Source organism: Teleopsis dalmanni, unplaced genomic scaffold (genome assembly GCF_002237135.1).
Source record: "Teleopsis dalmanni isolate 2A unplaced genomic scaffold, ASM223713v2 unscaffolded_contig_0502, whole genome shotgun sequence".
NCBI lineage: Eukaryota > Metazoa > Arthropoda > Insecta > Diptera > Diopsidae > Teleopsis > Teleopsis dalmanni.
Genome location: NW_024031884.1, coordinates 1 through 13,331, shown reverse-complemented (window position 1 = coordinate 13,331; position 13,331 = coordinate 1). Strand labels below are relative to the sequence as shown.

Below are 13,331 nucleotides of genomic sequence, written 5' to 3'. Positions count from 1 at the left end.
CAAAATACGTGCAATTGTATTGATTCAAGTGCTGGCATCAGTTTTCCGAATATATGACGATCTATTTTAAATTGATCTAGTACTTGTAGATCGTCATAAAAGGTAGTCCACCTAGTGTATATTTCGGCTGGTACTGCTTCGTCCCATGTTAATTGTAGTTGCCATAGGTCCTGAATTAGTATTTTTGCTGTTACGAGTACTGGACCTAGTAACCCCAATGGGTCGAAAATTTTGGCTAGGTTCGAAGTAATGGTTCTTTTAGTAATGATTTTTAATGGATCCAGTTTTAATTTTATGCGAAATTGATCTTCTTTTGGTTGCCAAGTCAATCCTAATGTTTTGATTGATGTTGCGTCGTCACTTTGAAAGTCCAAATCAACTTCTTGATCTTCTTTTGCAATATTTTGAAGAAGTGACGGATGGTTGGCACACCATTTACGTAGCTTGAATCCTGCTGATTCCAACAAACCTTTTAACTGAGTTTGTATATCTTTGGCAGTTTGGAGACTATTTGATTCACTTAGGCAATCATCTACGTAGAAGTCATTACTTAGTGCTGCTGCACCTAGTGGATATTTTTGCAACTCAGATTTCGCCAACTGTTGTAAGCATTTAGTAGCCAGATATGAGGCTGATCGTGTTCCATAGGTGACTGTTTTTAATCGATAAAATTGTAAGGGTTCGTTATTATTGCTTCTCCAGACTATTAATTGATATCTTTGATCTTCGGGCTGAATAATATTTTGTCTGTACATTTTTTGAATGTCAGAACAAAAGACAAATCTTAGGCACCTGAATCGAAGTAAAATCGCAAACAATATCTCTTGAATTGTAGGGCCAGTAAACATTGTATCATTTAACGATAGTCCACTACTCGTCTTGCACGATGCATCAAATACCACTCTTAATTTCGTGGTGCTGCTATCGGGCCGTAAAACGCCATGATGTGGGATGACATAATGAGGATTAACTTGGTTGATGTCAACCCTTTCCATGTGTCCGAGATCAGCATATTCATTCATGAACTGTACATACTGTGTTTTGAGTATTACATCCTTATCGAGTCTTCTTTCCAACGCTAAAAACCTGTTAATGGCAATGTGTTTTGATTCACCAAGCAACGATGGATCTTGCTTGAAGGGTAATCTGACACTGAATCGACCGTCTTGACTCCTTTTCATATAAGTTGCAAAATGAGACTCGCACAACTCTTCGGAAGGAGACAGATTTTTGTTTGCCTTTTCTGGTTCATCTAGTTGCCAGAACCGCTCGATAACCTTCATCGTATCTTGCTCATCTTCAGAGCATATTCCACAAACTTGTGGTGAAATAATTGAATTTTGGTTAGATATTTTTCCCACCACAAGCCACCCAAGCAATGTATTCTGTAGGATGGGGAGACCTCTGCCAAGGTTTATTTGGCCGATGGACAATAGTTGATGAGAAAACTCGGCTCCAAGTAGGAGATCGATTTTGTTTGGGGTATTGAACGACGGATCTGCCAGATTGATGTTCTGTGGTATCTTCCAGCTTGAGCTTTCAATATGAATGCTCGGCTGGTCACACACAATCTTAGGTAATACATAAGCCTCTATTCGGCTGCTAAATCCGTTAATTCTGGACGAGAAAGCTAAATTGATTCGTTGTTGCGCATCTTGTTTTTTTTGCCCCACACCTTCTATACATGCTGAGGTCTTTTTTGGGTTTTCACCTAACTTCTTAATTATTTGATCGGTTATCAGGGTGACTTGGGAGCCGGAATCCAATAATGCTCTGCACTCAATTTCTCTTCCATTGTTGCCTTTAACGACAACACGTGCAGTTCCTAATACCACATAATTTTTTTGGATGTTGAGATTGTTGGAGAACAGAGAAGCAGGATTTTTTGATATGGATGCCTTCTCAATCATGGATGCTTTAAATGTGCCTTCTAAATGCAGAAAGGTGTTGTGTTTCTTGCTGCATTTTAAGCAACTGCCTGATGTGCAGTCTTTTGTGAAGTGACCATTTTTTAGACAATTGAAACATCGTTGCAATGATTTTATGAGATGTAACCTCTTAGCTGGGGTGTCATCCAGGAACTGCTTGCATAGATGAATTGGATGATTATCTCTCTTGCATATTGGACATTTAACTGGTGCAGTGTTAGTTGTAGCCACTGTCTTAACCCATTTTTTGATTGATGCGCTATTATTTATTGTTTCTAGCGTTTGGAACCTTTGTTCAATAAATTGAAATAGTTCCTTCATAGTGATCAGCTCTCGATTGTTTGATAATGACTGCTCAAATGCTGTTTGTGTGATCTTGTCTAACTTCTTCAACGTCATATGAACAGTTATGACGTCCCAATGTTCGACTGGAATGTGCTGCGCCTTAAGTCCCAATAAACACTCTTGTGAAATGTCATGCAATGTTTTAACGCCAGAAGCGGTTTCAGTTGTCATTGCTGGTAATGCAAATAATTTGTTTAACAATGCGGTAACTAATAATCTACCATTATTGTATCTAGCCTTCAGAATCTCCCATGCGGTAATGTAGTTCTCAGCTGATGCTAGCAAATGCTTTATCAGGTTTTTAGGGTCACCAATCAAGTTAGTTGTTAAGTAGAACATCTTTTGGATAGGTTTGAATGGTTGTTCGTCTATAAGTTGTGTAAACAGGTCTCGAAACTCTACCCACTTCAGCTGATTTCCGTCAAATGTTGGAATTGTTAACTGTGGTAATTTAACTGCCTGAATTGTTGAATTGTGCTGGTAGTGAGAATTGGATGATTTTAGCTTGAGTTTCAAACAAATCTCCATGTCTTGGAGTTTTTGACTAATTTCATAATACAATTCCCAGGAGTACCCTTCAATGAATTCTTCTGATGTAGAATTCCATATTTTTTTATTGTTGTTATCAAATGCTTTGTGATAACCTTTTATCAAAGCAAGCTTGCAAGAATAAAAAACTTCATTTTGAGATTCTTGGCTTGCCATTTCAATTTCTTGACTGAATCTGTCAATGACATTTATGAGTGCTCGTTGATTACGCAACACTCTTGATAATTCTTCATTTTGTTGAAGCTGCATTGGATTTTGATTGTGTTGCCTTGGCGGCTTTTCCTGAGCATTTTCTACCTCTTGCATTTCGATTAATGCCTTGTTAAAAATACCCAAGTATTTGTTTGTCAATTCAGTCATTTTTTCATAGTAGCCCGTGGTGAAATACTCGTCTTCTGTATCTTCAGCCATAGCTTTACAAGACAGTAACGTGTTGTGGTTCTTCTCTAACCTTGACCATTGTTCAGTTAACCGTAGAATTCTATCCTGATAATAGCGATTCGTCTTCCTTGAGGCTGGATCCTTCTTGAAGTTGCTGATTATCCTCTCGATCTCAGCTCCTATAGCTTGTTGTTGATCAATAAGTGTGTCGAAATGCTCCATGATAACACTGTTCCTATTTATTGTCCTTATAGGAAAATCACGTCGGGGTCACCAAAATATGTTGAGAATGCTTTTATCCTCAATTTTCTATCAATTTGTATTTGTATACCGGAATTCCACCAAGCACATGTAACTTGTTGGACGGTATATTTGTATATTTTTTATATTCGTGAAGATACCACCGATCACATAAACCCGTTGGTAATTTTATGAAAAGAAGATGAGTTCTATTCAAGTTTGTATCATCGAATACACTTTATTAAAAGAATTGATTTATTTATATATACATTTTTCTTATAATAATTACTTACTAAAACTTATTACGTGCAATAATTTACTGACCCAATTTAAAACAATAATTAATATCAAGCAAAAAATATTACTTATAATGACACATAAAATATTCAGCAAAACAATAAATAATTAATAGCAAGCAAATTACATAAAATATTTAGCAAAACAATGAATAATAAATTACTTAAAATGTGTTCTAGCCCTAGTTATAAAATAAACACTAATCAGCAAAAATATAACTTATTAATGTATTACGATTACGTTAAATGCATTTTAGCATGGGTCAGCAAAAGACAAAATAAATTATTAATGTAATACTTAACAGTGCAGTTCAACAAGTTTTTCATTCATTAATAGTGTACTGTTTGTACCTTGTTGTGATACAATTTTATATGGGCCTTTATATGGGTTATCTAATTTCTTTCTGTTGCCTTTTTTGACATATACGAAATCATTTATTTTAAAATTTGCTTTATTAACATTTTTTTCTTTTCTTTCGTTAAATGTTTAGTATTAATTAATTGTTCTTTTGCTTTTTCTTGAGAGAATTTTAATTTTATTTTTAATTCATTAGCATAATTTTCAATATCATATATCGTTTGTTTATTTTTAATAATTTCGCATGGTAATGCACATAATTTTCCATATACTAATTTAAATGGAGTGTATTTTGTTGTTGTGTGTGGAGTCGAGTTGTAACTGTATACGTAGTAAGGAAGTAATTCGTCCCAATTGTTTATTGTTTTCATGGTCATCAAGTAGTCATTCAAAACTCTGTGGTTTCTTTCAACTGTTCCTAATATCTCATGGTGAAATGGTGTTGATGTTACTTTTTCTATCTTTAACAATTTACAAATGTTTTTTAGAAGTTCATTTGTGAATTCTGTGCCCTTGTCAGTTTTCATTTTTCTAAAACACCCGTACTTAAGTATGAATTTTTCTACAATTGCTTTCGCAGCATTGACAGCGTCTTTCGTTTCTAAAGGGATCGCTTCTACAAATTTTGTTAATTCACATTGAAGTGTTAAAATGTATCTATAATTGTTAGATGGTATTAATGGGCCTACAGTGTCTATTGTTATTACATCAAATGATGTGTTTGGTGTTTCGGTAATTTAGTATTCTTCTTTTTTGTGCCTAATTATTTTAACTCTTGCACATGTGTCACAGTTGTTGACAAAATTTTTTACCATTTTGTTCATGTTTTTCCAAAAAAATTTTTGTTTTAATTTATTTATGCATCTCTTAATTCCACAATGTCCTCCATGTAGAGATTTGTGATATTCTTTTATTAATCTGAGCATTTCTTTTGTATCTTCTATTCGTTTCGGTGGTGTATATATAATTATGTCTAAACTTTCTTTGAATTTTAATTCATTTTGCAGCTTATTAAATATTTCTTTCAGTTCTTGCAAGTTTATTTCATTTAATATTTCATCATTTTCTGCTAACGCTAGATTTGTAATTTTTAAGTTGTTCATTTTGAATAATAACTTCTTCAGAATCAATTTTATCTCTGATAATGATTTCTCGTTGTATTCGACAACTATTTTATTTGCTGCTATAATATTCATTGCACTTTTTTCATTGAACTTTTTATTTTTATGTTCAAGTGCTTTTCCACCTTTAATATATTTTGCACTATTTCTATTGAACTTTTTATTCTTGTGTTCAAGTGCTTTTTCTTCTTTTCCATCTGCAGAATGGTTTACCTTTTTAAATTTAAGTTTCTTTACAAATCTTACATCTGTTATTGATGTCGCGTCCCACATGTTAGCATTCAAGGTTTGCTTTTTACTTTCTTCTTTATGTGCTTTAATATTTTTGCTCATTGTTCTAGTTAATACATACATTTATATTTTTGGGTATCATTTCAATTAGTTGCTTTGAATCTAATTGAATCCTAGATAGTGCATCTGCATTCGTATTCATTTTCCCTTGTTTAAATATAATGTTGAAATTGTAATCCATTAAATCTATCCTAATCCTTGTCAGTTTTGAAGATGGGTTCTTGTGTGTAAAAAGACTAACTAGTGGTCTGTGATCAGTATATACCGTAAAATTTCGTCCATATAAGTATGGTCTGAAATAATTAATTCCCCAATGAATTGCAAGAAGTTCTTTCTCTATTACAGGCTTGTTTATTTCATGCTTGTTTAGAGTTTTACTAGCATAAGCTATTGGTTTATCATTTCCTATTTCTCCTTGTGACAAAACTGCTCCTAATGCATAATTAGAGGCATCTGTCGTTAATATAAAATTTTTCGAGAAATCTGGGTAGCTTAAGATTGGTGGTGAAATTAACTTTGTTCTTAAACTTTCAAAAGATTTATCACAGTCTTCCGACCAGCAGAATATTTGATTCTTCTTTAGTAAGTTATTGAGAGGTCTAGCTATTTCAGCAAAATCTTGTATAAACCTTCGATAATAATTGCACATGGCAACAAATCTTCGAACTTCATCAGAATTTCTAGGTTTCGGGTAATTTCGGATCACTTCATGTTTGCTTGGATCAATGCATACACCTTGCGCTGTTATTAAATGTTCAAGATATACAACTTCTGGTTGTAAAAAATTACATTTTTCAGGGTTTAATTTAAGATTATGTTCTTGTAGTCTACTAAATACTTTTATTAGATTTTCATTGTGATTTTTTAAATTTGAACCGAATATTATTATGTCATCTACATATAGAAATGCTGACGAATCCAAACCAGTTAATGCTAAAGTTAGCATTCTTTGAAAACTATTTGTTGAAATTTTTAAGCCAAAGGTAATCTTTTAAAATGAAAATGACCTGTATTGGTTGAGAACGCTGTTAAGTGTTTCAATTTATTATTAAGTGGAATCTGACGAAAACTACTAGTCATATCAAGTGTAGAAAAATATTTCGCTTTGCCTAATTTAGCTAGAACGTCTTCTAAACGAGTTAGTGGAAATTTATCATCTACTACTTTTTTATTAAGTTGTCTGAAATTTATTACTAGTCTCCATTTCTCTTGTCCATCTTTATTTTTTTTCGGAACTAATAAGATTGGTGAATTATAAGGACTTGTTGACGGTTTTACTATGTCTTCTTCTAGTAATTTATCTATCTGTTTATTCACTTCATGTAATTGCGTATTCGGAGTTCTGTAATTTTTTATGTAAACTGGTGTTTTATCTGTAGTTGATATATGCTGCTCATAAAAATTATTAATTGTTAGAGTTTCTCCTTCTAAATGAAATATTTCCTGGAAGTCTTCACAAATGTTTAATATCGAATTTTCTGCTTTTTGATCTAAACATGGGAGTTTCAATAACTTCTTTATTCTATCAAATCTATTAGCGTATAGGGACGCTCTGTTATAATTTAATATGTTATAATCTTCTAATTTTTTTATTTCTATTTTTGTATTTTTTATGACTACTGGTGTTTCTCTTGTATTTAATATTCGAATGTGTTTTATACCTATTCCTGGTATTACGGAATTAGCTATAAATACTCCTTTCATTATCTCTTTACCACAAATTATACTATCTTCATTTATATCTAATTTTATAGGTTGAACTACTTCTGCTCTAGGGGGCAGTGTTATATATGCCAAATTTTTTGTATTTATATTTATAGGTAAGATTATTTCATCTTCCTGATAAGGCATCGTTAATGTACATGTTTCATAATCTATCTTGCAGTTATGCTTTAATAAGAAATCTCTACCTAATATGCCGTCAGTTGGCAGATTGATATTGGGTTTAACGATATTGAATTCATGAGACATACTTTTCTCATCTAAAAAATAATTTTGTTTTTAATAATCCTTCTGTAGATATTCTACTATTACAAATGCCATTTAATTTGCAATTTTTCGTAGTATCTATTTTTAAATTTTTATTTTCTAATGAATCTCTCTTTAATATTGATATTTCGGCGCCCGTATCTATTAGTAAAGTAATAAACTTATTGCTAATTAAAGTTCTTATTGTTATACAGTTAAAAATGTTTTTTGCCGAAGTAAAATTTAATACTTTCGAATGTTCCTGTTGATATTTGAGTTTACGTTCCCCGGGGTATTGTGACTGGGGGTGTTCCCGTTTTTTTGTTGAAAATTATTGAAATTTCTTGTTTGACTATTGTAGTTGCTTCGTTGATTGCTGTACTTGTTTGCAAACCTCGTTGAGTCATTGTTTCCATGACTTTTGTCATTTCTTGATCTATATCCCTGGTTGTTTGATTTATAGTTAAAGTTTTTGTATGCATTTTGCATCAGACTTCTCTCTACTTCATCCTTCAACGAATCTGAGTAGAATTGCAAAGTACCGGTAAAGCTAGATAAACTTTTTATATTTCCATTAAATTCAGAAATTATTTTTGAAGCTGTTAACATGTCAAAATTAGCCATTTTATCAAGTTTTGATATTGTACTCTCGCTAATCTGCTCTGGTTTGTTTTTTAAATATTTATTTATTTCCTCTACTATTGTGTCAAACTTCGTTCTTACTAATTGTAACTGTTTTATGTCAGTATTTTCTTCTATTTCTAACCAAATTTGTTTTATATAATTCTTAGTTATCCTAATATATTTATCAGTATAAGTTCTTTTCGAATTTTTCTTTAGATTAGATAATATATATTTTAAATCTGTCAAATTCATTTAAAAATTTATCTAAATTTAAATATTTTTATTAATACATATAATAATATTATTATTGTTATAATTATTGCTATCAATATTATAGCAGTTGTTTCTATGTTTTTTATTATTAAAATATCGCTTCTACAATACATTATTTTTATACAAGTTTTTATTTATTTATTAAAAATTTTTTTTGTTTTTATAATACATATATATAGCATTATACATTAATATTTCTTAATGCTTGCTTTTTTATATAATTCTTAAAATGAGAATGTATTTTATTCAATAATAATATAACTAGTATAATGAATGTTAAATATATAATAGTGCTAGTGCTGTCAGTATTGATTGTTGTTACTGCTGCATTATTGTTGTTTATTACCTCCTCTTTGGTTTGAGTGCCACCCATTATGAGTTAACTCGTGCAGCTGTTGTTGCAAAGTAGCTTTATTTTTGCCTTCTGCAATTTTTATTAATTTTTTTAATTCTCCTTTTTCATTTATTAACCTTCTCTTTCGGCCACATCTTTTCTTTTGTGGTCTATTATGTTCTTCTACTATTATTTCCTTGGTTCTTCCACCAGGATTTTTTCTACGATATTCTTCTAACGTTATGGGTTTTGGACCCGCTTCTGGATTGTTTAAAATTGCTTGTTGCAGAGTTTTCACAATTTTTTCAAATGTGTCATCAATCTCCAGTTGTGACCTTTCCAGTTTTATTTATTTTTTTTTTTTTTTTTAAAAATTTAAAAATTAAATCGTTTGCATAATCGATAATGTACTGGTGTGTATTCAAATGCTTATTAAGCATTTTTTTGTGTGGAAACATTTACCACAAACAAAACAATTATAACTTTCCATTCGTTATTTTAAAATAACTATAATTGTAGAATTAGAAGATGATTATTAAACTGCTTTAGAAGATTTGGGCAGGCTTTTTGCTATTAAACTGCTTTAGAAGATTTGATCCGTCGGGGGCAGGATCGCCATGTTATGGTTATAAAATGTGTAATTGTAATGTTATGGTGATGATCTTAATGCTTCGCCATGTAATGGTTGCAGGATGTTAGGATCGTCAAGATATAATAGCAGGATTGTTAGATAGAGTGTTCTCAATTAATATCACCAAATAATGTCTGAGTCCTGAAAGGATTCAAGGATCACTTATCGACCAGTGTAAGTGGAAACGACCTATCGGTATAGAGAAGAGTATTACTAAGCTCTTCAGCCGCTTATTGTTCTTTCAGCATCTAAATGCCGCATAGAACACGATTCAAATAAAAGACGTAACCTTGTCTTAAGTTAAATTGAATCTCTCTTTATTATAAAAATTATGGGTATTAATACTTATTCTAGCTTATTTACTAAACAATTATTATTTACTTCTGATTGATTTGAGTAACCAATCAATGCATTGGTTACTCCCATAAATTACATTAATTATTTTATTACATATATTTTATAAACAAATACTCTTCTAACGCATTACAATAATACGTCATATATTGTTTTAAAGAGTTAATGTACTTTCTAGAATTTAGGTCGGAATAGTGCAATGACCATACATGCTTATCATGTCTTATGTTACAAATGCATATTTGTAACAGCATGAGTCAAAATATTTCTTTTAAGTAATATGATCAAAGTCAAAGCGTCAAACCGACAAAAGTGCATATTATAATTTATGACACATTTATTTTGTCTGAATGAACAGCGGCTTGTCACATATGATATTAATGTAGGTCATGGGCACTACAATAGCATGGTTATTTAATGAACCTCGTCCAAGCTAAGATTGCACTTCAGGATTGTTTTATATTCTATATATGGTAAATATTCTTTTATATTGTATCTTCTATAAGTTAAGTTGACACTTTTGTTTTTTTTAATATTAGTAATATGTATAAATGTACGTATTTTTCTGTGAAAACCCTCCGTAACGGGGTGTTTCTCGCCTAATTAAAATTTTCTATCTATATAGATAATTTAGCCACCCTGTTGGCTCTGGTGGCAACCCCAGCATCTAGGATGCGATAGGAAGATAACCTTTTGTACCTGAAAACTTTCTTATCCCCAGAATGTCTACACGGAAAATAAATTGGCCGGAACAACTGTTGACGAACCCTCGCTACACTAAAGGAATACGATTTGGAATACGGAAGTGAAGACCTTCTATAGATCAGGAAAACTAGCGCAAGCCAGTTAACATTGAAAGTTATAAGCTCTCTTTTATGGGCTTATGTGAAGTAAGGAAGTATCCGAACTACAAAAGGACATGAACTATACTGGTCTGTCATACCAAACGAAAGTGATGTACATCAATATGGCGTTGGTATTTTAGTCAATTCAAAAATCGGAAAAGCTGTCATAGACTGTAAATGTATTAACGAACGCATTATGCTTTTACGCTTCAAATGCCATAAATGTAATCTAACGACCGCTGCTAAGGCTGCAGATAACGAAATAAGAGACTCCTTTCAGGACTTACTTAATAATGCTATAGATAACACCCTCAAGCAAGACCTGTTAGTAGATATGCGCGACTTCAACGCCAAAGTGGATAACGACCTAGCTTTGAATATATAATGGGCAAAAACGGTATCGGTGAGATGAACGATAATAGACAGCGACTTATAGAATTCTGTGGCACAAACGAACTAAAAATTGCCGGAAAATTATTTCCACATAAATATAAGTACAAACTTACATGGACCTCCTCAAATGCTGTTACTGAAAATCAGATAGACCATTGAAGTTGTAACGACAATTTTCGTGCCTTTTTTTGCCGGGGTAATACTCAGGGGTTGGTCCTGGGTCGTTGCAATAAAATTTATAAATATTAGAAGACAGTGTTTTTAAGTTTTGTTTTTTTTTCTTTTTTAATTTTTCTTTATTAATGTATTTACTTAAATTTAAAAATGTCTTAATTATTCTATGTTTCTATTTTATCTATATGCTATCCTATTACAGGATATTGATTTAGATATTGATATAAATTTTCTTTCTTCGATGCCAGCGTATTATTCTTTGATGTTTTCTGTAGTTTTCTGTTGATTTTCTTTCTTCTACACCTGTTGTAAAAGGGTAATCAATGTTAATGTATAGGCGTGTACACGCCTATATAAATTTTAGTGACAAGGGATAAACGTGTTTACGCTTATGGAAGGATTTGGTAGCAAATTATAAACGTGTTCACGCTTATTATTTTACTGGAGAAAGGATTAAACGTGTTTACGCTTATGCAAGGATTTGGTTGCAATCCTTGTAGTTCACGCTTATATATTTAAAAAAAAAAATAAGGAGGGTGCTTCTTTATAGTTAGCTCCATGTACATCAGTGCTCTGGTAATGTCTCCGAATGATTCACTTGGCTAGTCGATCACTAACTCCGATGACTTCAAGTGTCGATCACTAACTCCCCTTTTCTAAGTAAATGAGTCTTTTTATATACCCATCAGACCAAACTGTAACGTAGCGCAAAGCTTAGTTTACAGCTTGTTTGCATTTTGACGTAGTTGCTGTTTTGCGCTTTCGCTGTAGTTAATATGAGCGCGAGTTACATTCTCTTATCTTATCCCTGTACTAAATATTTTATTATCGTTGTTTGACCTAATCAAACAACGAAATATTTTAATTGCATCCTACTAAATATTTTATTATCGTTGTTTGACCTAATCAAACAACTAAAGATCTACATTATATTTTATTATATTCTATTATCTTTAACTAAACATTGTAACAAAAAATATTGTTATCGCTGTTCAGCCTAACCAAACAATAAAATGTTCTCATTATATTATATTATAATTACATACCATTGTAAACATTGTAACTAAAAATATTATTATAGTTGTTCGGCCTAACCAAACAACGAATTGTCTTATCAGGATTCGATACTTCGAATCCTCACTATAAATATAAGCAAAGTTGTTAGTTATAAGTTAGTCTTAAGATTCATTCTGTAAAACCATGTCTTAAAAAATATTAAATATTTTAAATAAAAAGACAAACATGTGTTTTAATTAAACATATAATTCGCGCATCAATTTCTGCACAAAGTTCTTTGCACAAAAGCTCTTGACATTTCTTGTTTTGTTTGTTTTGCTTTTAAATGTGCTATCAACATTTAAACTCAGCGTCATTGCTTAATATTTATATTAATTAAATTAAAATAAATATTAAAAATATTAAAAATATTAAAATTATTAATATAAATAATAAAAAAATATGGTGAGTGTATTATTTATTTGTTTAAATATATTTTATATTCCTTGAATTTTCGATGTAATCTTAGGTTAATTCATGCGGGGGTGGGTTTATGGTAAGTTATTTACTTTTAATAAAAACACTAAAAAATTAACCAATTTTTTTATTGCAGATATCCACTTCATACTGACTGTATGGAAGGGACAGGACGTCTATCCTGTCCCTGCTCGGGCGCCAATTGTAACGACAATTTCTCGTCGCTCTGTTTGCCGGGGTAATACTCAGGGGTTGGTCCTGGGTCGTTACAATAAATTTTTAAAGGATAAAGACGGTGTTTGATTTCAATATTTATTTATTATTAAGTTGTCTTAAAACTAACAATGTTTATTCATTTATATTTGATATGTATAAAAATTATTATACCTGTTGTGGAAGAAAAGTTTATGGGTTATAGACGTTATTATCTATAGACGTGTTCACGCCTATATATATATATATGGCTTAGTAAGTAGGAAAGGATCTAAAACGTGTTCACGCTTTATATTAGGTTTTAATAGCAGGATATGAACGTGTTCACGCTTATATTTGCTACTGGAAAGGATATAAACGTGTTCACGCTTATGTACGGTGGCTATAGGAGGGATAAAACGTGTTCACGCTTTATATTAGGTTTTAATAGCAGGATATGAACGTGTTCACGCTTATATTTGCTACTGGGAAAGGATATAAACGTGTTCACGCTTATATACGGTGGCTGTAGGAGGGATATACAAATCAAAGGAAAATTTG

The 13,331-nt window shown here is 31.6% G+C and overlaps 1 protein-coding gene across 1 annotated transcript; it reads right to left on the bottom strand.

Moving 5' to 3' along the window:
• Positions 1-8: 8 nt before the first annotated feature.
• On the bottom strand, positions 9-3,425 carry LOC119663509 (the record flags this gene model as incomplete). Its single annotated transcript, XM_038073115.1, has 1 exon — positions 9-3,425. A coding segment is annotated over exon 1 (3,417 nt), but the record flags the coding sequence as incomplete, so codon positions are not given.
• Between the last annotated feature and the right edge of the window lie 9,906 nt (positions 3,426-13,331).